Raw genomic sequence first — 27671 nt, 5'->3', positions numbered from 1 at the left:
ATGTTAAGAGAGCTGCCCGGAGATATGGTGTTGGCTCAATGCCATCTCTTTGTTTTCTTTGAACTGAATTGGAGGGACGAGGTTGTATTGAAGTCCTCAGGGTTTGGTTTTGAATTTTCCTTTGTGAATCATCATTAATAATGAAGTTACCAATACCAAATAAAAGACCAAAATAAAAAACAAGAATTTCATATTTAAATGGTAATAATATAGAAGTGTTACAATGTTTTCTCGGTACAGCAATGATATTGCTTTATTCTATGTAACAGAAATGATTTTAAAAAATTATGAGTGAACATAATTTAAATGTATGTGAAGAGAATGAAAAGAATATGAGTTTCAGGTTTAAAGGGGTTAAAGGGCAGCTTGGCTTATTCTAACCTGCACAACAGGGGCGGAGGGTGGAATTTAATGTAGACTTTCTGATCCTTAATTTCCTCATCTCAAGATGGGAAAATAATACTGTTACAGGTCTGCTATGAGGAGTAAATGAAAATATAATATTTCATTTATTAAATCAACTTATTAGAATTCCTTTTTTTTTAAACTTTTTTTTTTAAGATTTATTTTTATTTATTTATTTATACAAGCACTGGGTACAGTCAGCGCGGGAGGGTGAAAGAATTCACCAGAGCCAGAGCGGGGAGCAGAGCAGGCAGAAGGACCGAAGTACACTGCTGAGGGGAGCAGCGGGCGGCAGGAGAGGTCTGTGCGCCATGTGGGACCCTCCGCCAGTGGCTGGGGAGCAGCTGGGAATCGAACTGGCGCTGCAGAGGCTGTGGGCAGCTTTGCAACCCAGCACTCAACCACTGCACCACCAGGGAGGCCCTAGAATTCCTTTTATTCTTAATTTAGGAAATATATAATTTTTGGTAGGGATGCACATATATTTATCACATATACTCATAGGTCAGTTTTCATGTTGAAGCAAAAATACATTATTGAGCAAATGAATATAATAAAGATTCCAGCAGAACTTCCAGCCCAGGTGCAATGAACACTCCAATGTTCTTTTGTTAGGAAGTTTTTTTTTTTTCTTTTTCCTCTAGTACGTGACTCTCCCCTAAGTTAGTTGAAGTCTGTAACACTTAAATACAATTCTGACCAGTGCAATCGCAAACAACAATTAATAAGTTTGCTTACTTATAGCTCTTTCCCTTTCAAGATTCATGGCCAGGGCCTCAGCACCCTTATCTACAAGGTCAGGCATCCAACTAGTTGGTCAGTCTCTCCAAGGCCATGCCCCAATGCCTGCATCTTTCCCCCCCTTGCCTTGCCTCCCTTGTCTGGGGATTTCACCACAAATGGTTGTGCCTGCTGAAAAATGATGCTATCAATGTAACAGATATGGACAGAGTTGTGCATAAAAGGAACCTTGGTCTTTAAACGGGTGCTCAGACCTTACCGGACTACCTAGGTCTGCGACCTCATGCATGAGTAATAAAGCTTCTCCTGACCTCACCATTCCTGAAGTACCTCTTGTTCTTCCTCTGCCTGGGTAAAAGGCTAGAATTCACTTCTACAACAATGTAAATTTCACATTCGGTTTTATAAAAATAAGATGCAAAACACTCTTTCCAACAACACATTCAGGGCAGGTTGAAGCAGAAAAGAGAAACTGATATCAATTATATTTTACAGAGGGAAAAAAAAAGAAGACCCACCAAAAGAAACCTAACTTGGAGTTCAGTTTCATAACTTGCCAAGAGAGTTAAGCCCTAGATTACCTGACGCTAACTCTTTGGCCAGCTCAGCAATTATCACCCAGAATGGGAGCGCATGATTACGTTGAAGAAATGTATCAATGTTTTAGTCACATACCTGCTTCTATTCATCAAAAGGGGCTGGAGGGGTGTGAGATTCAGCCCCTAAGCTCAATTCATCCCTTTAAGAGCAGATGCAAAGCACGTTCACGCGACTAAGGAAAGGGCGCCACGTAGCCAACAAACCAACCTTTCTTTTCCTGGGAATGGGCTCGTCAAAGAGGAGGTTGCTGGCCTCTGCCTCGTCGATGCCATCGTCCGCGGGCGCCAGGCTGCGGAAGGGCTTAAAGCTGTCGGCCGACAGCGGCGGGGACGGCGTGGACGGGTTGGACTGGTCGCTGGGGGCGCTCCAGCTCCAGTAGCCGCTGCTGCTGGTGCTCGACGGCACGCCCCCGGCCTCCTTCCAGGATCCGCTGAGCCCCTCTGTCCAGGCCACAAACACAGCATCAATACCCAGCCGAGGTGAGCCCCGGGGTGGGGGATAGGGCCCTTGATCCTATTGTTAGGGGGAAAAGGATGTCCTAAAGCTAATTCCATACAGGCTTTGTGGACTCCACCCCCACCTCAGGTCAAAGCCAAAGACACTGGGAACTCCAAATCCCATCACCACCAAAGGGAAAGTGGCTGGGACCTGAGGGTGGGGTTAAGCAGCCAGGTTGGTATAAAGCCAGATACGTGGGCTTTGGGTGGGGGTCCCCCATTTTGGCTCTCCGCCAGCTCACAGCGTCCGGCCAGCTCGGAGAGTGCTTTTTGGGTTTCCAGGTCGGCGGATAGGGTAGGACGCATTAAAGACTTTATTTCCCTATTTTCTCCCTGAGTTGTACATTTTCCTTATTTCCTTTTCCCTTGTAAATAAACCTTTTATTAACCTTTTGTGTGTGCCTGTAGTGGAGTATTAATAAGTCCCTTTTAAGCGTGCGGGTGAGGACCCACAGCCAGGAACCCGTTTAATATCGGGGCTGTCCTATAACACTATCACTGCCAAAGCACTTTCAGCCCGCTCAGTTATTTGCAACAGCTGGGTATGGAAGTTTTTACCCTATTTATTCTTTAAAGAAGCCACATAATGTTTATAAACAGTCATCTACCCACATGATCACAGGTTCTTCTAGTTGTTTTCGGATGTGTTTCATGTACCGCTAGTTCCTTAGGGTGATAGTGACGAATATAAGAAAAAAATAAAACAAGAAACCACGAACTTGCTAAGTTTGGGGAGCTCTGTATTTATTGACTGCAGTATTTCTAAGAGGGAAATCATTTTCAGTATTTGGTCACAGTGTTTCTCCCTCATTTTAAGTTTTTAAAAGAAATTTTCATAAGGACTGTGGTCCTTGGAGTACATTTCGTGGAAAAGTTAATCTCAGATTTAAGAAGCTAAGAGAAATAATAATTTCTCTGTAAAGTTTTCCTACCTAAAGTCGTTTCCCATGCTGGTAGTGACTTATTTTTGGTGTTTTGCATTCTCACAATGCTTAGTCATGCAACTTCATGAATTCTCACAACTGTCTCTCAGAATAAGGATTATTATGCATCTTTTACAGATGAGAACCTTGAGCACCAGAAATTTAGTGATTTGCATTTGGGCCCCAGGCTGAAACCTTGGTCTACCTCTTGACCTTCTCTCTCTGACAGTGCATGTGGGTCCTGTGTTGTGAGCCTTTTCTTTTATCTCCAGAAAAGCTGAGATCAGAGAAGAGTTTATTGGTATTAATGACTGATAAGACTGGTGTTGAATTTTACCCTGCCACTTGTGGGAAAAAACATGACGAAATGTTTGCTAAGGTAGAAAGATCTTTGCTCAGCTAGAATGTCTTCAGGGGAGTTCTTTTAATCACTGAAGATTTGCTCTACTGTTCCAGATGCCCAGTCTTAATTAACATTTGTATAAATTCTACTTTCTTTTCGAATAATTTCTCCATATTTATGTGTATTTGGAATATATTAAAGCTATATTCTAACTACAAGGGGGGAAAATCCCAAATTGCCTCATTAAAAAAATACTGTTAACATTTGTATAATTGGTAATGAAGTGAAGAGAAACAGTAGACTAACATTCATGGATAAACTTCTTGACTAGTTTACCTAATTATAGACTTCCAGCATATTCCTCAGGTATATGAAGTAAAAAGTTCAGTTAGAGGAGTGAAGTTTTGAGTTGTAACATCAGAAGTTACCCATCTCATTAAAGCAAGATTCTAGCAGAACCAAATGTCATTTATGCAGGCTCACGCCTTGCCAACATCAACAAAACCAAATCAGCTTCTCACTCCCTGCAGTCTACACAGAGAATGAAGCACTCACTGGATCTGAGTTGCCTATTACAAATAAGAATGCTTCATCCCATATAAGACAGCTTCAAAGAGGAGCCTAATGTAGGGCCTTAGGTAATATTACCTAGTGTGACAAACTCACTTGGCAGGCCCAGGAGGCTTATAAATATACTGCAGCATACGCTTATAAAATAAGTTCATGGTGCTAAATGTGTAATCATGTTAAATATGTGGGACTGAATTTATTTTGAGAACCAACTATTATTACAATGTGGTTACATTGCTTCATGTCAATGCCAAAAGTTCATTTGCTTACTTGGCAATGACATTTCTGCAGAAACACTATTTAAGCAGAAAGACAATGTGATATAAAAATAAGTTTTTTAGAAAAAAGTCAGAATCAATTCATAATATTTTTTAGAGAGCAATGTCTCCTTCTCTGAAACCAATATATGCCAAAAAAGGCACTGCTAGAAACTCACTCTTTTTGTAGACCCACATGCTGACAATATGATCCTTTTGGGCACAGAAAAGGATCACTGCAGTTCCCAAAAAGTGATTTAGTTCTACATGTTCAATCTCTATATCTGTATAGATCTAATTTCTATAAATAAAATGATTTCCATCTAAAAAAATTAGACTTTTTGGTGATAAATTGCTTTTTTAAAATTAAATCAGAGATAGAAGGCAATTTGGGATTATTAGTTGGGTAGTTTTCAAATGCTGATGAATTCTGAATTTGTTTCTTTAGAATTCTGCTAATAAAAGTTTGCATTAAAGGAGCAAAAGGTTTATTTGGGTTCTAACTTTTCAAGAAAAGAACATTTTTAATGTTCCCAATTTAAAAAGATTATGTTAAAATAAATTATGTTAAAATAATGTTAACATAAATTATGTTAAAATAATGATTATGTTAAAATAAATTTTCCTCCTCTGAGAATTCCATGAATTTCTGCAGTTCCTTTTTCCTAGAATAGGATTTTTTGGGTGGACCTTCAGTTTTGCTTTTGTGGTAATCCTTCTTAGCAGTGTTGCCAACTTGAGAGAGGGAAATCAGGACACCTGTTTGCCAAGAGGCTTTGAGTAAAGAGGCCAGGATAGCAACAGGTGTGGTCAGGTTTACCTTAGCTATTCTTTTTTTTTTTTTTTTAAAGATTTATTTATTTTAATTTATACAACAGCTAGGGTACAGGCCAGAGGCACGGAAGGGTAAGAGGATTTACCAGAGACAGAGTGGGGAGCAGAACAGGCAGACGGACCGAAGACACTGCTGAGGGGAGCAGTGGGCACCACAGGAGAGGTATGCGGCGCCATGTGGGTATCTCTCTGGCCGGCTGGGAATTGAACCCATGCTGCAGAGGCTGCGGACAGCTTCACGGCGCTGTACTCAACCTGCTGCGCCACCTTAGCTATGCTTACCTTAGCTGGGCCTCATCCTAGCTTGTCAATCATGATGGCAAGTGACTGATTTATGGTATTAACTTGAATTCCCAGCATCCTGATCATTTTTCCTACTTATAACTGGAATACATTTTGGTGAGGACTCATAGGCATTCAATAAATTTATTTTAACACCTCTTCTTACATCCACATTAAGTGTGAACCACAGCACAATCCATAATTGACTAGGTTGGCTTGACACAAGTTTTCCCTTGCAGCTATGTTTCTTTCAGTGGCCTCAGTGCATTACATTTCAGTGACCTGCAATCTGGCTTCTACTCATGGCTAGCCCACTGTGAATGTGCTTCCCCAAACCACTCGTGAACTTCTTTTTGGGGCAAAATTCTGTGCTTTTCATGCTTGACCTTCTGAAGCATCAGCTATCTCTCCCAAAAGATAATTTTTCCCTTGGTTTCTTGGAAAAAACACTTCTGATCTCCTCTATTTCTCCTGTCATCCCTTGAGTTCTTCCTAGGTTCTCTTCCCTTACATGATGGGGCCTCACCACTCCCCCCTCCTCTGCCATCTTCTCTTTGTCTCCATGACTACACAGCTCTCTCAGGGTGAGGTCATCTACTCTCATGACTTCAAAATGTTATCTTTCAATGTTATCTTTCAGTTCTTCATCCTCAGCCCGGATTTATCTCTGAGACTTCACTCAAATCTCCATCAGATATGATTGTTATGATCTTCAGGTATTGCCTACTAAACATGGTTCAAACTGGAGTTATCTTTTTTTCAGCAACCCTACCTCTTTCCCCAAACATTCACCATTAGATCAATTTGCCTTTGATTCCTGTCCCAGGCAGTGAACCTCCTTGCAGATGCATATCATCTGGCTGGAAGTCACTTTGTTATTCTCCCTCCTTCATCCTCTCTGTTCATCACGAAGTCCTGTTGATTTGACCTTCTTCACACTTCTCAATTATACTCTATTCATCCCCACTGTGACCACCAAGGTTGAGGACACCATACAATTTTTTTTTTTGTTCTATACTCCCCATTATATTTTTCCAGTGCCTAAGTCACCTTGAAACCTCTTCTGTAGCCTCAGATTAATTCCAAACTCCTCACCAGGCATACATATCCCCTTATGAGATATCTCCTGCAAGGCTCTCCAACTTCATCTCCTGCTGTCCTCCTGATGTATCATATTGAATTTTATGAGTCAATATTATATCATGATTAAGATAGTAGATCTGGGCCTCCCCTGATGGCGCAGTGGTTGAGCGTTGGGCTGTGAGGCTGCCCGCAGCCTCTGCAGCGCTGGTTCATTCCCCGGCCGCCGGCGAGGGTCCCACAAAAAAAAAAAAAAAAAAAAGTAGATCTGGAATCAGAGAGATAAGGAATCACAAACAATTTCAGCTTTGCTATTTACAAGTAATTAATCCCCATGTACCTCAGTTTATTCATCTATAAAATAGTGATAATATCTCATAGAGTTGTGGGAATTACATGAAATACAGCAAGCCTAATACTGGGCACATATTAGCTCAATAAATGCTAGCTATTCCTATGGCTATGATTAGTATTCCTCTTCTCTTCCTAAAGAGACTTATACTATTTAGGAGTATGGACACTATTTTTCAATATTGTATTCAAGCCATCTAGCAGGTTCCTGGAAAATATATATAAAATGAATACAAAATAATGATATTTGATTAAGAAGTCTGGGAATACTTTTTAAAAATGTTTAATCTTTAGGGTTCTTTAACTCAACTACCTCTCCAATCAAACAGAAATAATGCTGGGGAAATAACTTCATTACCAATCTCCATGCTCCTGGAGAAAAAGCACACAAGGACTGCAAAGATGTCTTCTGGAAAGGTGGTAGAGCTTGATAAGTGAGAGTTCGATGGATAGAGGTATGAATGAGATCAGTGGGGTGTCTGGGGAGATAAGAAGAAGGCTGATAGATCTGGGGTCACCATTTCTTCCACATTTCCTCCTCGTTTCTTGCTAGCAGAGAAGGGCTAGTTATTCATGGTATTTGATTGGAATGCGATCTCTCAAAGAGAGATTCTACTCTGGCTATCCAGGGGTGCTTCCTCATGCCCTGTATATCCCAGGCTTACCATTCGGTCGCACTGGAGGGCTTCGAACCAAAGGACTGGTAGATAAGCTGGTTAGTACCATTGCGGCTGTGACCTTGTCCATGTCGAGTTCCTCTGAAGATTTCCTGTAAAATAGGGAGGGGCACTATTAATTGTGTTCTCTCAGCACCTACAGTGGGCCAATACCATGTGCTACATGCTACCACACACATTTACTCCTTGAACTTATTCCAATGAAAATGCAATATTTTGTTAGCTTTACTGTAAAGAAGAGGAAGCTGGGGTCCAAAGAGGAAGTGATTTTGTCAAAATCATATATTAGGAAGAGATCAATCATCCATTGGTCATTCATCGAACAAGTGTCTATTGAGAGTATGCTGATGGGTAGACTCTATTCTAAGCACAGGTGATGTGTGGACAACAGGCAAGGCTAATGGGGAGAAACACAACTATGAGTAAACAAGCAAAAGGGAACATAACAAGTTCTGACAGTGACAAGTGCTTTGAAGGACATAAACAGGCTGACACACAGTGACTGGCTGCACTTAAGGTGAGGGAAGGTTTCCTTGAGGAGGTGACAGCTGAGATGAAGTATGAGGGGGGAGGAGCCGGTCCAGAGGAGGTGGGAAATGCACTCCAAGCAGAAGAGACAGCTGTGTAAAGGCCAGGCTGCAGGAATGGGCATGAGATATTTGAAGAAAGGGGAGATCAATTTGGCGTGATCGATTGGGGTGCTATGGACATGGAAGGCGTTTTATTTTATTCAGAGTGGAACAGGTAGTCAGTGGAAGACTTTAAGTAGGCATAAAGATATAACATAATTAATATTTTAAAAATAACTGAGCTACTATATGGAGAATGGATTTTAGAGAAAGCAGAACAGAAGCGGGGAGGCCAATAAGGAGATACAGCTGGGAGTGCAGATGACAGGCAATGGTGGCTTGTGCTAGGGTGGGAACAGTGGCAGAGAATCTGGTAGGACTGGCTGATGCCCTGAGTGTGGGAGATCTAGCTAGGGTGGCTCCCAAGTGTTTGTCTTGAGCATTAACCACATTTGCTGCAATGGGAGAGTGGAAGAGAAATGCAATTAGGGTGTTTGAACTTTAGGGCTCTGCTTTACTTTCTGTTAGAGGCAGGCTGGGTCACAGGTGTAAGTGACTAAGTTGTTAGAGTGAAGAGACATTGGTGATCATACATTGAGATGAAGAAGTTGCTCTGGTTCATTAATTTTGGCCAGTTAACCCTGAATAAAGGTTCATAAGATAATGATCATTGTGAACAGAGTCAGCTTGTATGAGCTTATTTCAATATAGAAATTAATATCGAGAGGCAAAAATTTATGTAGTACATTGACATCAGATAAATTGCACCACCTCCTGAGAAATGAACATTTTCAAATTAGGAACAGTTGAACAAGCACAATAGAGGATTAATAAGCCATATCAACAAATGTATTGTCACTTAGACAAATGTGGCTTTCATTCACAGGTTTGCTATATAATTTGTAAAAGCAATGAACTCAGAGATAGAAACTTTTGCTATCGCTTCACAATACAGTGGGGAAAGAGTCCGAAAATGAAGAAAAATCAAAGGGTTCCCTATTTTGGGGTAAGGCTGATTAATTAATTTCATCAAAAAGTTACAAATATTATTACAACTTGACTCTTTAATATCCACCATGATGCTGAATTGCTAATCAAATTCTACTCTTCCAACCCAAGGTGTCAAAAGATGAGAATCTTTGGCATTTTCTTCTATAGTTCTTCTCAAAGTACCTTATTCTCTTTTTCAGCAAAATGTTCAGTCATGAGATAAATGATTTGTTTCAAAGACTGTTAATTAAAAATACTCCAGGAAAGCACACCTCAGAGTACACCTCAGTGACATTCACTCTCCAGAGGTTTGCAAGACGACGTTCCACACTTAGGAAAGAACTGCTTGCTCCTTTGGCTTACCATTTCAAGATTCTACAATATGCACAATTTATAAAATTCTTGCACTTGGGAGTAAAGGTGATGTCAGTTCCCCACAGAAATAAAGTCTCTTGCAACACCACCAGGGAAAGGCTATCAAGCACCTTAAATTAATTTTGAGTGTTTTGTTGGCTCAAACTCCCCATATAGTTATGGTCACAGGGGGAAGGAATAACTTGGGGGCCCCAATGGAGAAAGGCCGGTTATACAGACTGCATGTAGACACGGGGTCTCCTGTTACTGTCCTCCCAGACCCCAGCCGTCAGGACCAGTCCACCCCAGTGCAGGGCACACAGGAGCAGGCTGCTCTGCTGTCCCTTCTGAGACCAAATTATAGGAGCTGCTGACTGCTCTTTTTGATTTCTCTTATTCACAAAAGGGTTAAGAACCTGGATAAGAGGCCCAGGGGTCTGCCACAGGGAAATGGCATGACTTTGTGGGGTAAGGTCCCTTTGCCTGTGCCCTGATTTCTAAAGGGAATTGCTATCCAGTCTCACCTTTTCCTCTCCTCTGTCTTGGTTTTAGGGATTTTTTTTTTTAAAGATTTATTTATTCATGCATACAAGAACCAGGGTACATGCCAGATGTGCAGGAGGGTGAGAGGACTCACCAGAGAGAGAGTGGGGAACAGAACAGGCAGACTGACGAAATACACAGCTGAGGGGAGCAGCGGGCAAGTCAGGAGAGGTCTGCCATGCCATGTGGGATTCTCGCTGGTGGGCCGGAATCAAACCCGCACTGCAGAGGCTGCGGACAGCCTCACAGCACTGAGCTTAACCGCCTGCGCCACCAGGGGAGTCCCTGGTTTTAGGGATCTTTATTTCTCCTTCTTTATACTGCTTTTTATCCTCTTTGTTTTTTCATATTCTAGATAAACATTTGTTTTAGAGGTCTACTTGAATTATGTGTTTTTATATGAAGATCAATAAAGACGTTATCATAATAAAATATGAAATTATTTTGCATTGCCAAATCCGTGAGTACGTTTCAAAATAATTATTGTCATGAAGTAAACTTCTCATAAAGAGTGAAAAGAAGAGGAAATGGTATAATCAGAGTGCTTTTGTCTTTAAATCATCTTTGTTTCCCATTGGCAGTGGAGGGTCACTAACAACAATAAGAGTATCAAAGAAATAATAACTTGGTTAGCCCGTATTTCTCAGGGAGTATTTTTATCATGCAAAACGAAATGATACTAGATGATATGGCCTTGTTCAGAGTTGTGTTTTTGTTTTTATCTTTGTCTAATTTCTTTTGGTAAAGTACTATCTAATTACTGATTAATTGGTGCTGCAAATTCAAATCCTTATAATTAAACATGAAGAGATAATATACAAAGTAGAATTTGTTACACTTTGAGAAAACCACTCTAAAGACCTGGTAGATTTAGTTGTTAAAGGAAAGAAAACACTAGAGGTGATATTAAATATTCTTTTCTGAAATTGAATTTGAATCTACTATTGAAAACCTTACTGAATAAAAGTAATATTCATTGTCATTCTCAATGCTATTTGTCCCTCCGGGTGACCTGCCTTCAGTGGACGAGCTTAAGCTCAAGATGGAACAATCACATTTCAGGCAAGGAAGCATTCAAGCCCTTGAGTTGCAGCCTCCTTAAGAATCCTATTTAAAGGAAGTAATGTTGCAGATACGAGAGGACAGAGCATGGACCAGATCATGGAGGCCACATGTCAGGCTAATAGTTTGTTGTATTCTTGCAAGTAAAGAGAAACCATTGAACATTCATGAATCCAGGAAAGAGACAGATGATCAATCTGTAATTTAGAAATGGAAAATGTAATGGAAAAGGAACTAAAAGTAGTCTATCTAACTGTTTAAAAAAAGGTTTAATTCAAACCCAAAGTATTAGACTGAGAAACAACTGTCTCTATAGACAGACAATATTTAGTCTATGACTAAAGAACTTCCTGGATCTCTGCTAGGGATGTGTCCTGACCTCTCTGGGAGAGATGGCACAGGTAATAGTTAAGAGTACAGGCTTCAAATCATGAGGCTTCAAATGCACTCTGCCAGTGCTAGCCTTGTGACCTTGAGTAAATTATTTAACCTCTCTCCATCTTTGTTTCTTCATCTGTAAAAGGAGGATAAAAATAAATCTGTTGAGAGGATCAAATGAGAAACCATATGCAAGCACCGGGATGAACTTCTCCACAGTAAACATTCCATGGATGTTAGCTATTATTAACCTTCCAATTCATGATCCACCCATCACCTATATCTCCCATGAGAGAGGAATGCATTAAATAATTTCACTTGCTCTTCTTATTTGACATCAGCATTATCAGTTGTTGCTTTGCTTTGATTTTTAGTGGTGGTGGTGTTATTTGTCATAAAGAACAAAGCTGTCATAACTTCATAGGAACTACCCTGTAAGAGGTGGCAACTGGCACACAGATGAACAGCTGCTGGGGCCCTCACTGGAGTTTCACATTGGTGCTTTGGCAAAGAGACAGCTCATGACATCATGGCTCTTGAGGTCTGTACATAAATAGCAAAGCCTGGAGTGCCATTTGGACTTTATATTTAAGTGTATCTGCATTCAATCTTCATGCTCGGGGTACTAGCCATGTGCTAGTAGCTTCTGGATACTGGAAATATAATCTTGAAGAAAATCCAGCGGGGTCTTTCTCTGAGTTCTAGCTTGCTGGAGAACCAGGTCTTTACCAAACATGTACAACTAAACATAAACTTAAGATGTGACAAATATAGGGCAGGAGCAGTGTGGATTTGACGAAGCTCTACCTAAGTCCTCCTGGCTAAGGGAGAGCTGCTGGTTTGGGGAGTGTGGACGTGAGCACTGGCATTGCTGAGCTGAGGGCACAGAAGTGCTTCACACTGGGCTGTGAAAGGGCTGGGCAAAGATGTCCTTAGAAGGAATGGAAAGGCCAAATAGCATATGCAGTGCATTTGGAGAGGAGACAATCCTGGTAGGGCCTTCAAATTCTGTAATGGTTTTTAAATTCTTATCTTAAAGACCTGGAAAGCAAGAAAGTGTTTCAAGCAGAGTGGAGCTGGGAGAGGTCAGGTCAGGTTGGGGTGATGCTATCAGATTTGCTTTTCGAAAAGCTCACACTGGCTGCCGTGTAGAAAATGAGTTTCCTGGGTTTTACAATTGATCTTTTATCTGAGGGATTGATTGCCTGGTGACTGTGGCAGCAGGTTGCAGAATGACATCATATGTGACATAAAGAAACCATCGGGAGTGTGCATGGCCACAGCAGTCACGGCCCCGGGCCCTGGGTCTGATGCTCCAGTGGGCTCTGCGGGTCTGGTCCTGAGCGCTCGGCTGTGGCCTGCGCTTACAAGGTCAGCTATTGTTGGTGCCATAAGAAGCCCTTTTTCTCCTTTTGAGCCACTTGATCCTGAATGCTGTCTACTTAGAGGGTACATACAAACACGGTCTCCCCTGGCTAACTCACCAGCTAAGAGAGAAATGTTTTACACCCCAGAGAGTCATAAAAGGCATTTATCTGCAATTAAAGTGCTGTAGTAACAAATGGAAATAAAAGTGAATAATATATTCCTTAGATTAGCACTAATCCAGTTCCTTAGCAACTACTGAAACCTGTCTAGACTAAGTTCAATTACTTTAAAACGTGGTAATCCTAAAACAAGGAATAAAGTCTGAAAATAAAATCTACTCGAAAGGCCCCAGTAACCATCCCCAATCTTAGAGTTCTAGGAGAGTTTATATAAAACTGGATTCAATAGCTATTATATGAGATAAGTACAAAAACTTCATTTCCATCTTAAACAAATCGTACAGCAAAAGTGATAAATGTGGGCCTCCCTGGTGGCGCAAGGGGTTAAGCACAACACTAAGAAGCTATCCGCTTCTGCAGCACAAGTTCAATCCCTGGCTGGCCAGAAAGCTATCCGCATGGTGCAGCAAACCTCTCCCGTCTTGCCTGTTGCTCCCCTCAGCAGTGTATTTCAAACAATCCGCCTGTTCTGTTCCCCACTCTGTCTCTGGTGAATCCGCTCAACCCCACCCCCGCACCTCTAGCCTGTACCCCAGTTCTTGTGTGCATGAATAATCTTTTCAAAAAAGTGGTAAATGTTAACTCCCCCAACTTTAGCCACTCTTCAAGACTATGGGAAAGATGAGGGAAGCTACCTATTATAGTAATATCCAGTGCCCTTGATCAACAAAAGGGGGAAATTAGAACAAACATGTCACAATACATAAGGGCAATATAGGCCAGTGCTTCTGAAGCTGCCTGTGGTGAAAGGTCATTTTTAAGAAATTGCTAATCTGTCTAATTTGTATAATACGAAAAAATATATGGCCCAGGGAAGCTGTGACAATGTAAAAATGCTAATCAAATTTCTAAACTGTTTGCTTTCAAGCGTCTACCCAGCTCACAGAGGACTGGAAACAGTCTGCCTCAAGCACTATGTTGAGTGCTGTGGAGACAGGCAACTGCTTTGGTCTTTATTTCACTTTCCTAAAAAGCCAACATTCACTCCTGTCCCACTTTTCTCCACTTGCTGCTCTGCTCCCCAAAGACCCTCTCCTCACTGATTTCTCTTCTGGCCCTTATTGTTCTGGCCACTGGACCCATGTCCCAGTGTAAATAGGCCCTTACCCTCTCCCATGAGGTTCCCTTTCCACTGGAGTTACTCTGTCACCCCCATTGAAGTCAGGTGGGGCCTCCCCTAGGAGACCATCCCTCTTCATCTATGGGTCTTTGAGGTTTAGCTGTGCTATTATCTTGCTCTTTCCCTCTTCTTATTTTAGGCATTAATTAGCCTTTCCTTCAGTACCTCTCTCTTCTGAGAGTCAAGTATTTGGACACATAAATTCATAGCCATTTTTGCCTTGCCTGGAATTCTGATCCTAAGAGATGTCTCAAAAGCATTCAATATCTTTTTTTTTTAAAGATTCATTTATGCATACAAGAGCTGGGATACAGGCCAGAGATGCAGGGGGTGAGAGGATTCACCAGAGACAGAATAGGGAACAGAACAGGCAGACTGACTGAAATACACTGCTGAGGGGAGCAGCGGGAGAGACAGGAGAGGTCTGCTACGCCATGTGGGTTGCTCCCTGGCTAGCCAAGGATTGGACTTGTGCCGTAGAGGCTGTGGATTGCTTCATAGTGCAGTGTTTAACCCCTTGTTCCACCAGGGAGGCCCAGCATTCAATATCTTAACACTGTAATTTTTTGTCCCTCTAGCTCCAACTGTTGTTGAACTTGCCTAAAATCACTCAGTGAATCCAATGCTGAATATTAAACCTCAGCCTTTTTAACTGCAGCATCTTTCAAGTTCAACAACAGTTGGAGCTAACTGACACGACCACATAAAGAAGATGGGGTGCAGATACACAATGGGATAGTTCTCAACTATAAAAATGGTGAAATTTTATCCATTTGGAACACTGGTGAATCTTGAGGTGATTATGCTAAGCAAAATAAGTCAAACAGATAAAGACAAATACCATATGATTATCATTCGCATGTGGACTATAAAGAAAGCAAGTTAAAATAAAACAGAAACAAACCCTTAGACTCTGACAACAAAATGGTGGTTACCAGAGAGGAAGGGGGAGGAATGAGTAATGGGTAGAGGGAGTCAATATGATAATGAATGGTAATGGGAACTTTGGTGGTAGGTGGAGGGTGATATCTACCTTAACAAGGTGTGAAGCTGTACTTCTGAACTTGTATTGTAAACCAAAGGCATGTCTATGAAAAAAAAAAAGTGAGATTCCATATGGAGAGGAATGCTTGGAGATGGCAGGGCTCAAGGTAGGGCTGTTGGAGTCAAAGGGTGGAGGTGGAGTTAAGAGATGGTCACCAGGATGAGGCAGGATTGAGGAGAGGAAAGCTGAGACCAGCTGGCTCAAATCTTCAATGAAGACGCATGTCCAGCATGTCAGGGAAGTTGAGGTATGAGGAAAGATGGAGGTGGAGGAGACTTAAACATCACAGGAAGTTTACACAGAGTAGAGGGGCATTTTGTGCTAAAAGCAATGGGGACATGGAGAAATGGGGAGGTTCCCACTGACTTCAGGATAAGACTCTAACTCCAGTGTGGGAAGTTCTTGGCCCTGGCTGTCTCTCCACCTGTCCCCCCCCCCCATCTTATCACACAGCTCCCCCCAGTGGCAATTCTCAATAAGCACATGAATCCTCCTCTTCATACTTTTGCACAAGCTATGCTCTCTGCTTGAACAATGCCCCCCCTTTCCACCTGCCCTATTCTACTCATGCTTCCATTGTCCCCCCTTTTCACCTGCCCTATTCTACTCATCCTTCCATAGTCAGCTTCATCCATGCCAGGGAACTTTGCTTACATCTGCCAACCTGTGCCAGGTGCCCGCAAGACCATACTGCATCTTCCCAATGTCTTGTGCTTGCTCCTCCTGTCTCCTCATGAGTAGGACCCAGTCTCAAAGCTCTCTATTCCTAACATCTGGCACTAAAACTCTGCTTGAGGTAAGTCCTTAATAAAAGTTTGTTGGTACATAAGCAGTAAGTAATGGTTGACAGTCGCCGAGGGATGGCGGGGAGTAGTACAGAAAGCATAGCTGAAAAACTCCTGCAGTTGGTTCTTTGCTCTCTCTCATTTTATTAGACCTGGTAATTTATTCAGTTCCTCTTGTGGAAAACAATTCCTCAAAAATTCAGCTATTAAATAAATCATTCATATGAATACCTTTTTACTGGCCCTAAAAATGTTGGCTTAGCTATGCAAAATTGATTTTGTTCCAGTGTCTGTGATAATTTTCCACATTCACAAAGGCTCATAGACCCATCAGTGAACTCGAGAATGGCAGCAATAACATTATTAAATAATAACTTCCAAATCCCCTGAAAACAATTCTGTGTGATTAGCTGGACTTCTTGATGTGAGCAGGCTGTGAAGTGCAGCTAGGGAAGCATCGTGAACATCCCCAGATGGTCCTTTTGCTTTGTAGGTTTGGCATTCTTGATTGCAGCCAACATGTTCTCCTGGGAGTCACAAGGCGGGTTTTAAATCATTGTGTTTCTCTTCGAACACAAAGCCCTCTGTGCACAGGGGAGCACCCTCCTGGGACTGCCATTTTGGTGCTATGTGATAGGAAAGCAGAGGGAACACGTCAGGTTTCTGAAGGTTGAGTGTGTGTGTCTCTCTCTGGGTCTGTGGCTGTGTGAGTTGATGCCTTGTGTGGGTCTGTGTGGGTCTCTCTGTGTCTGTCTCTGTGAGTATGTATCTGTGTCTTATGTGTATCTGTGTGTGTGTGTCTGGTTCTGTGTGTGAGCATCTCCATGTGGACCTCTGTGGGCTCTGAGCATGGAGGAGGAGATGAAATGAGTTGGAGGTGCCCATGCCCCGTCTCAGGCCCAGAGGTGGACACATTCTTTCTTCCCAGCTCCTGGGATGGCGAAGTCTTTGCTTATTTCTCCCTTATGTCTCTACTTAGCCTGCTGCTACTCAGGAATGGCCAAAACAAGGCTACCAAATTATCTGTAAAGGGCTCCTGGATGTTTCTGGAAGCTTTTAGCCTAGCTGCTGTCTGTCCCAGCTATGAGCCAGTTAGCCCTGGAGTCTTGGGAGCACCACAGGCCATATGTGCAAGGCCAGTGGGGCCTGGACTAATGGGGTTGAAGTGTCCTCAGTCATCCAGGCAGTCTGCAGGTTAACAGCCTACAGAGTCAGAGTCGTCCTCCAAAAGAAAACTGTAATCAAAATTGTGTCTCTCGCTATTACATTTGTGTCCAAGTCAGGCCATTCCAGACTTATTGGTGGGGTTAATTATGTTATTATTTGGAGCTCTCAAATCCTTTCAGACCTCAATAATCTAAAGAATTTACAGTCACATTTTATTGTGATAATAGTTTTTTCAGGCGGGCAGCTGGGGGAAAACAAATCTAGTGTTTTCTGGCTGTCAATTAGAGAAAAACAAGGTGACTTATTTTCTCTAGATTAAAAAAAAGGTTAAAAGGGGCTTTTTCTTATTTCTGTTGTTTCTCTTACCTGAAATAGTAACACTATTATGTTGTCAAGAGATCTAAGTGTGGGTTAGTAATGACCGTTGTAGTCATTTTACCTTTTTGTTTTTTCAGAGAGAGGACTCATTTTGTTTCCAACCAAGCCATCCCTAGCCAGCCTCCCAGAGCCAGAGGCAGAGGGAGCTCCCTCTCCACGAGATAAGCAGTTTTGGAGGTATCACTGCCCAGGTATCGCAGAGACACTAGGCTAACTGCTCCAGGAGAAAGGCCCTGCCCTCCAAGAGTGGCCGTTCACACTGGCACAGGAGAGCTGTTAGGGCTAATTCGCTGTTATGCTCTAGGCAGAAAGCAAATTGGGGCTTTTAATTATATTTAACATTTTTGATATATATCATGTTCAACCTGCCTGGGAACTGTATGCAGGTTTTTGCCACTTCTTGGGAAAATTCTGGCAGGACTGATGTCTCCACTATTGTATGCTATGACAGGAGAGACAAACTGGTAAGTGATATAGACTAAATTAATCCCCCTTAAAATTGCTTTAATTTCAGATTGGATTTGAAAAAAAAAAGTAATCTTTTTCAAAAACTGCATTTTCTTTCTAATAATAGCTAATATTTATTGAACAATCCCTATACCTGACATTTATGCACACTATTTTTTTTAAATTTTTTTTTAGATTTTAAAAATTTATTTATGCATACAAGAGCTGGGGTGTAGGCCAGAGGTGAGGGGGAAAAGGGGTGAGAGGATTCACCAGAGACAGAGTGGGGCACAGAACAGGCAGACGGACTGAAATACACTGCTGAGGGGAGCAGTGGGTGAGACAGGAAAGGTCTGTTGCGCCATGTGGGTAGCTCCCTGGCTGGGATGGAACTCGTGCTGCAGTAGCTGCGGATTGCTTCATAGTGCTGACACTTAACCCCTTGCGCCACCAGGGAGGCCCCTATGCACATGATTATAAATTGTCATTGAGGGTTGATTATTATTGTCCTATGTATTTGTAAAATATGTAGGACTTTGGTGACTTTCTAAGGGCACTTGGCCAGTCAACCAGGCTTGCCTTATTCAAGTGACCCAATGGATCTTCAAACCACAAATTAATGATATTTTCATGATCATCTCTATAACCCTGCTTTAAATTTGAGACATACATGTAACCTATAACAGCAATATATTTGTGAATGAAGTACAATTCATTTTAGATCATACATTTTTCCTGTATTACGTTTTCAATGATCTTATAACAAAAGAATTTCTTTTGTATATATGGTGATTCCACATTAATGAGGGCATAGTAGGTAGAAGTTTAAGTTGACAAGAAATAGATTAAATTATAGACTTAGTACTCATTTTAAAAGAGTGTTTTGCTTTCAAAAGGATGCTCTATGGATTTTCTTTAAATAGAATTCTTATCATGTGCTTAAAATGTTTTCAGTGGTTACATCTAATTCAATTCACATGCCCTAATTTTAACCCCTACACCAATGTTTTATATTATTAGGTTGAACCATATGAAATTGTGGATAATCACATTTTTTATCTACTCAGGTGGAAATTTCATATGGTTCAATCTGATATTCGCTTTTATTCAAATATTTATCTTTAGTTTTACAGACCAGAAATGAAACAACTTATCTTTATTTTAAATATTTAGTTAAGTTGATGGTTTCATAAAGAGTCAGACAAACCTAAACCGAAAAACATACCCTAGAAATATGACTGCAAAATTGTGGCTTCCAGAGCAGGGTGTGCAGAGAAGAAACAGGAGAACACAGTGGAGAGGAGGAACATGGACTGTGGGTGCCTTGGTGGTGGGTGTGGCTTGGGAACATGCACCTGAAGAGGTATGATCCTCTCCCTCTGCTTTACAGACAGTAAACCAACATTAGCTCAATAAAAAAGAAAGATGACAAAAAAAAAAAACTAACAGTTTTAGATCAGTGAAACAGATAATAGTTCTCTAAGGTGTATATTATGGGTATTTTACTTCTGGATTTAGCTTTCATTGAAGATAATGTTCTATTAATATAATTTAAGCAAGTTTGAATTCAATAATATTTACTACATGCAAAGTATTGCTTTAGGCAGAATTCCTTGCCCCACAACTTGTTAGTGCTCTACAGAAAGCCCTGAAAATGTCCAGATTCTGGGAAATGAATGGGACCATGCATATTACTGCTGGAGAATTTTCATGCATAACAACATTGCTGGCTCTGTTCCGTGTTTTGGCATTTATGTTTAACCATGCTACCAATATATGTTTCATCAATTCCTACAGCCATTATGGGATAACAGATCAATTCAGATTGTCAATGTAAGTATCTTGTCCCTAGAAAATAATTCAATAATTCTTAAATTTATTCATAGCAGCACAATTCTAAGCACTATGAAATTGGCACTATTTCTTAAATATCCAAAGGCTGAACAGTTGCATATTTTGCTGTGTTCACTTTGTGCACAAGGAATATGACTTCCCCAAAGGAATAAGTAGGAGAAAGTGATAGAGCGATATAGTCAGAACACAATGCAAAGGTTACCGCTGGGCACAACAGCAGATCAGTAACATGGATAAGTGGCTACTGGCCAGGGCATATCTAGTTTCCTGCAATAAGAGGTAGATGAATGCAGGTTAGAAAAGCCCAATGAGGCATAGGCTAAAGTCAAGTGAAGTCTACAGTCCAGGGAAAGCCAAGCACTGTGGCTACTGTTTCACATTTCTTCTGAAAACAATACAAATAGCTCACAGACATAGGACATTGGAATCAATATTTAATGTAAAAAGCATCACTAAAAACAAGTGTACAGCTATCAGGTATAAAATAATAATTTCCACCCCCACTGGTAATTTTTTACTCATTTAGGATGTCGTACTATTGTCGCAGCGGGTTATAGGTGCACTTACTGTAAGAGCATGCTGATTAAATGGTGGTGGAATTACCTATTCAATATATCTCTCAATTCTGTGCTATTAGAAAGTTCTAAATATTTCAAATGCAAATAGCCGTCTATTAGGCAACAGCTTGGTGGTTACCTATCTTCTTTTCTTTTTTTGAATCATTGGAAAAGCTGTTATTTTTGCTTTTCTACATATTTGAAATGAACCCATGAGCTTATGATAAGGAATTAACAAACATAGAGGTTACAGAAGCTAGATTTACTTGAAATTTGATGAGAAAATGAGCCAATTAAAAATAATTTCAAAAATATGGAGAGAAAAGCCTTTTCACTAATTCCACTAACACTTCTTTTTTCAATCGGTATGCTATTTCTACAAAGGTTCATCCAGAACAGAAAGGAATAAGCACCTGCTTTCATTTGTAAGCAGGTAAAACCTCTAGGAGTTCAGAGAGGTCGTAACAACTTCTATGTCAGTTTGAGTCCTTCAAGAAGCAGTTGCTAAGATGGGGTCAGCCCTATGAGTGACTTATTGGGGAAGATGCCTCTGAAGACTAGGGAGGGGGCCAGCCACCAAGAGGTCTGACACTTGTGAGAAAGGAGATCAGTAACATGGATTGGGCAGGAAGTAGAATACTTTGAAGTAGTGCTGAAAACGTCTCAGTTCAAGCTGATGGGGAGTCCTGAGCAAAGGTTGTGTATTTGAGGAGTCCCATGTTGGGCAGAATTGTCTGGCTCCAGTAGCCCAGCTGTGCTAGGTGCTTGTGGGGGAGAAACAGTTCAAGGGGAGTATGTTCTTGGTGGCAATAGGATCCAAAAGAGTGGCAGCAGTACCTGCATACCAGTTGTGCTCCCCATAGCAGATCTGAGTGTTATACTTCCATGTCCACCCCAAGTGCTACTTCTTTTTGGTGTCCTCCAGTTTTACATGGGGATTTTGTTTCTTTCAGATAAAGCTCAAAAATTCTCTGACCAGAGAGTGTGACCATTTTCCCTGAGATACATTCCTTGAGGAACAGCTGTATGCCTTCCTATTTTCCTGACCAGGTATGGCTTAGATTTGCTGTCATGTTACAGAGGACTATGACAGGCAAGTTAAATCTGGAAGGAACTGTTCAAAGACCACTCCAATATTTGCTGGAGAGTTTCCTTTATTATATAATTCCTTTGGTTTAATGGCCTGGGTGAAATCCAGGGGTATAAACTCCCTTCTTAAATAAATCATAGTAGTTAACATTTATATAGTATTTACTACATATCAACTCATGAGATTGATTCATCCTTAAAATATGCCTATTCCTGCTTGTAGGCCTGAGGTAACTGAAGCACAGAGAGGCAAATCAAGTAAGCACTGGAACTTTAATTCCTATTTAGGCAATTGGATACTACAGAATGTGTTTGTAATGGGCTGAATGCTTGTGTCCCCAAATTCATATGCTGAAGCCCTAATCCCCAATGTAACAGCATTAGGAGATACATCCTTTGGGAGGGAATTCAGTTTAGTTGAAGACATGACAGTACAGTCCCCATGATGGGATTCATGTCCTTATAATAAGAGAAAGAGCCACCTGAGGAAGAAGGCAGCTTTCTCCAAGCCAGGAAGAGGTACATCACCAAGAACCAAGTCAACTGGCATCTTGATCTTGGACTTCCTAGCTTCCAGAATTATGAGAAATAAATGCCTGTTGTATAAGTTATCCAAGCTAGCCCATGCTGACAGTGTTTTCACCAAGTATGCTAGGAAAAGAGACTGACAAGAATTAGGCAAGTGCATAGGGTCGCAGACATGTGAATTTACCACAAGCTGGGAACTAGTGACACCTACTTTATAAGCTCAGCCGTTTGGCAGCAGGAAAAGACAGGGTTCACCTTGGTTAGCATGGAGTGTGCTGTGTACTACTCTCTGCTACTACACTACAAGGCAGGCAGGCACCCAGAATCTCAAGCTAACAAAACTCTTCCTGTGACCACCCAGTTTCCTAAGGTACTCTGGCCACAATCTGAATTCTTTGAGAACTGTGCATGTTCTAGCCTAAGAAAGAGAGATGTCAGAAACTGTAACAAGCAGTAACTGAGAATACAGAGAGTGACAGTAGTCCTGATGGAAGTGACAGGTCTGATGGCAGCAGCAGTGGCAAGCAATGGAAGTAAGCAGCTGACAGCAATGGTCTCATGGATGTTGGGACTAGTGAGGTTTTGATCACTTACAGCAAGAACAGAGAGACCAACTATGACTAGCAGGTCAAATTCTGTGTCAGGAAAGAAAAATGTGTATATATATATATATATATATATATATATATATATATATATATAGACAAGATTTTGTAGATTATTTGAAATTGATCCATAGCCTCCAGTAGATTAAAAACTCACTGTTTTAAATTAACTTAAGAGAGAGCTAGTGAAGCTCAAAATATATAACCGATCTTTAAATGGCCCTGTGCTAAAGAGCAGAACAACAGTAATAGCAGAACAACAGTAATAATTATTTTCTTATAAAAAAAGGATTCTCAGGAGATAGTGGAAGCCATCAAATACTGAAGTTCAGAGTTTTTTTTTTTTTCACTTTCATGATGGAGAAATTAATAGGGTAAGACTATAGAACACTAAGTGAATGATATGACTTTTGCAAAAGCAAATTATGCTGCATTCATCTATTATACTTCTTTGGAGATAAATATGCATGTAGGTAAAGGAAAAACAGTGATGGCTCACAGCTCCTCCCACCCCCCCACCTTTTTATTAATGTGAACTTATATATAGTATCTAGCTGGGTGGACGATGCATGGCTCTCAAGCCAATTCTAATTGTGGCTGAAAAACACTGAAGGTGATCCCTTTAGTTTTCAAAAAAGGCATTAATAAGATACCATCTTCTGTCTTAAAAAAATAACCAAACAAAAAGTTACCAATGAATTGTGGGAGACTTTTCATGAATAAAGAATAGGTTGAGAAATTTTTAAATTTTAGAGGCATGTCAACAACCAGGTTCCTGTGGGGCTGCTGCTTGGGACCATTTTATAAATGATGGGGATCTGTGTACAGAAAAATTTCTGAATTTTCTCATGATCCCAATTTCTAGGATCATAAGGATGGATTTCAGAGTATATTAAATAGATGTCAACACTGCTGTATTTTAATTGATGAGAAAATGCAAGGTAATAAATGCATTAAGGAAAAAAGTATCACAAACACCCAGGCATATAACATGAGTGATCAGTTACAACCAGGAAGAGTTTTCTGGGATTAAGTGATAGAATCCATTAATAGGAAAGCTACCTAGGGGTCAGTTAGTCCAGCCTGTTACCTGAAGCCACTGCCTCTTTCCATTGCATCTTTACCACACGAACACTGAGCTTTTTGCTTTTACATCCCAGAAGAAGTCAGCATCCCAGAGGAAGCCCCTTCTTTTTTTCAGACAATTCAAGGCTTAGCAAGTTCTTTGTGTTGAGGCAATACCAGCTGTCTCCTTATGTAGTAATGTTCCAGGAGCACAGAGGGCAATGCTGATCCCTCTTCTACGTAAATGTCACTCCAATTTGAAGAACCAGAATGCTCTCTGTAAGTCTTTTTCTTTTTTAAACAGGTTAAGCCTCCCACACATCTTCAGTGTTTTGCTGGGAACAGTCTAAATGTCCTAATTATCTAAACTGCTTTCCCATTGGTGAACTAAGCTCTAATTTGATTCTGCCCTTCACTCAGGACTGAATTCAGTATTTAAGACATGATATAACCAGTGTTCTGGGAAGGGGGACCTTGTTCTCAGAGACTTTTTTTTTTAAATAACAGCTTTATTTCAAAATAATTTATATATACATAATTCATGCTTTTAAAAGGAGTACAATTCAGTGGTTTCTAGTATATTTATAGAGCTGTGTAACCATTATCACTTCGAGAATATTTTTATCATCCCTCCAAGAAACCCTGTACCCATTAGCAAGTCCTTCCTATTCCCCACCCTCCTTTTTGTCTCCATGAATTTCCCTTTTGTGGACATTTCACATAAATGGGCTTGTACAATATGTGATCTATTGCAATGGGCTTCTTTTATTTAGCATAATATCTTCAAGGTTCATCCATAATGTAGCATTATTAAACTTCATTTCTCTTTATTGCTGAATAATATTCTATTATGGGGAGATATCACATTTTATTTATTAGCTGATAGACATTTGTGTGGTTTCTACTTTTTTTGGCTCTTATCAATAATGCTTTCATGAATATTCACATACAAGGCTTTGTACAGCCATGTGCCTTCATTTTCTTGGGTCTATATGTTAGGAGTGGAATTGCTAGGTCATATGGTAACTACCTTTACCTTTTGAGAAGCTGACAAACTATTTCCCACAGTGGCTGCACCATTTTACAAGTCCAGTAGCTATGTAGGAAATTCCAGTTCCTTAAAATCCTCTCTAGTACTTCTTATTGTCCATTTTTTTTTGATAATAGCCACAGAGTGAGTGTGAAATCACTTTGATTCACATTACCCTAATGACTAATGATGTTGAGCATCTTTACATGTGCTTATTTTCCATTTGTATATCTTCTTTAGAAAAATTTCTATTAAAGTTCTTTGTCCTTTTGAATGGGTTGTCTTTTTTATCATTGAGTTATACAAGTTTTTATATATCTTGAATACTAGACCCTTATCAGATATTTGATTTGGAATTATTTTCTCCCGTTCTGTGGGCTTCTTATGCCTTCACTTTCTGGATAGTATTATATACAACATTAAAGTTTAAGTTTGATGCAGCCTGATTTATATTTTCTTTGTCACTTGCATTTTTGGTATCATAGCTAAGAAAACATGATTTAACTCTACATCAGGAAATTTACTCCTATGTTTTATTCTAAGAGCTTTACAACTTTATCTCCTACATTTAGGTCTTTGGTCCATTTTGAGTTACTATAGTATATGATTGAGGTGGGGGGGTCTATATTCCTTTGCATGTGGATATCCAAATGTCTCATCACCATTTGCTGAAAAGGCAGTTCTCACCCTCTTTGTTGAAAAATCATTTGACTATAATGGTAGATTAATTTTAATAATGATAATAGACATTTTCTTTTCATGCTGTTGACTAGTATTAAGTTTATTATCAACTAAATTCTCTAAGGGGTTCATAGGTGGTGGTGTTAAATTAGGGTCTCCCTGTTCTGTGTGGATGGTAACTGGGCCCAGACAATAGATTTTATCAGTATTAATCTTAAACATTACCTTTTCTGTTCATCTGGTCATTCCACTAAATCAAGAGCTTTGGGATGTGCAGTCAAATGTCCCTCCCAGGTTCATATCATCTACATCATTATTCATCATTATTCATTATACTTATTCATATTAGTCATGGAATATTTAATAAACTTCAGCTCAGTTAACTGGTCTAGGCATTGATTAACGAGACAAGACACCTGCCTTTATGGAGGAGGCACAGAGAAGACAGGTAACACAGAATTAAACTAACAAACAGATGATTTCAAATAGTGAACATTTCAGTAACAGATTATTTAGAAAAATCTCTTCATGGCCTCCCTGGTGGCGCAGCGGTTGAGCGCTGGGCTGTGAAACTGCCCGCAGCCTCTGCAGCGCCGGTTCGATCCCCGGCTGCTCCCCGGCCACTGGCGGAGGGTCCCACATGGCACACAGACCTCTCCTGCCGCCCGCTGCTCCCCTCAGCAGTGTACTTCGGTCCCTCTGCCTGCTCTGCTCCCCGCTCTGGCTCTGGTGAATTCTCTCACCCTCCGGTGCTTCTGACTGTACCCAGTGCATGTATAAATAAATAAACAAATAAATCTTTAAAAAAAAAAAAAGAAAAATCTCTTCAACCTCTGATTTCTTTTAATAGAAATTATGCCTTCACTATCATCTTAGAAGCTATCATGTCTAAATGCCATTACTTACGATTCATTTCAGTGAGTGTTGTACTTTGGGAAATGCCTTCCTGGTATCTGATGTTGCTATCAAGGACACATCATCTTTGCTACCAGTCAGAGGGGCATAACTCAGGAATGGTAGGGCTGTGAGCTTCACCCAAGAGAGTCTTGCTTTGCAGGCTAGAATAATACATTGAAATCCTAAAATGATTACTTCATCTTGTTATACTGGTGATGCCTGACAACACTCTTGCCATTTTTTTTTTTTAATGGATAAATAACACCAGTCATTTCCAGTTCAGTCCAGATTCTCTCACAGTACCACAACATGATATGCACGTTCTTCCTCTCTGTACCATTGTGTGGTAAGTTTGTAAAGTCAAAAGAGAATATTTGAATTAGGAGGAAGTTCCACTGAAACTAATGAAAATGAAATGTACTAGAGAGAAATCTTCTCCTGAACCTCTATCATCTCTGAGATTAAAGTCTACCAATACTGATGTAAACAGCCTTATTCCCTAAACAAAAACAGCACCTGATATGTAACATCCAACAAATATCATTTTTTTTTTTTTGCTGTTGATCAATTTTGTTTTTTAATTCCTTCTTGATCAATGAATGATTGGCTACTCCCAAAGCTCCCAGATGGTTTTAGTGACTGCCTGGAAGCTTTTGTCCTCTAGACAAGGCAAAAATTATTCTACGAGATTACTAGCCATTATCGATCTTCGCTGACCAATCTCCTTTGCATGCTTTGATTTTTTCCTGTATTCACATATTGACATCAGCAGTTTTCATCAAGAAAAGAGGGCTGCAAAATTGAGTTTCTCTTAGCAACTGTTTGTTTACACTTGATTAAGTCATCCCATAAGTGCAATTGTGAATAACATATAGATCCCGTATAGGGTGTTGGTAGGAGGCGGACAGAGCCAGGACTGTGATAGTTTTGTAAAAAATATTTTGTCTAGCACAAAATTTCTGTATTGCCACTAATTTTTCTTTTCTGCCCTTTTGCCTCCATGCGTACAAGGAGAAGTCAGATTTAATATTTATCAATTCAATTGATTCCATGGAAACAATAGTGATTTCTAAGATGAGAAAGAATGATGGATGCATACCATACTAGTCATACTTCTTGGCTGAAAAAACCAAAATTCTGACTCATCAAATTAGATCACTCATTAGAATACTGGCCAAGTAAGTAGACTCCACATTTATTTACTGATGTCTATCAGCTGGGACAGGGAATGAGATAATATTGCAAAAGAATCAATTCACTCCCTTGTTCTCATAGTCAGCAATACCATATGCATTTCTACAATCCCTATTAATTTATTAAGCCCACACAAGCTGTCAATTAAATTACCCTTGTCCTTTGTTTTCAATAAGACTGTCTGAAATGGGTGTTTTTGTACTTACCCAAATAAGAAATGCTATAT

General features: G+C 40.4%; 1 protein-coding gene across 1 annotated transcript in view; it reads right to left on the bottom strand.

Annotated features, from left to right (window-relative positions):
* ZNF704 (zinc finger protein 704) overlaps nt 1-27671 on the bottom strand; it is a gene marked incomplete at both ends in the record, with an annotated part of 185487 nt that overhangs the window by 25681 nt on the left and 132135 nt on the right. Inside the window, 2 exons of the mRNA XM_084230414.1 lie at nt 1954-2186; nt 7549-7652. Coding sequence (XP_084086540.1) covers nt 1954-2186; nt 7549-7652 — 337 coding nt within the window. The remainder of the gene's footprint in view (nt 1-1953; nt 2187-7548; nt 7653-27671) is intronic.

This window comes from Talpa europaea (genome assembly GCF_964194135.1).
Source record: "Talpa europaea genome assembly, chromosome: 3".
Lineage (NCBI taxonomy): Eukaryota > Metazoa > Chordata > Mammalia > Eulipotyphla > Talpidae > Talpa > Talpa europaea.
The sequence above is the reverse complement of the archived record's forward strand: the minus strand, read 5'-3'. Positions and strand labels throughout refer to the sequence as shown.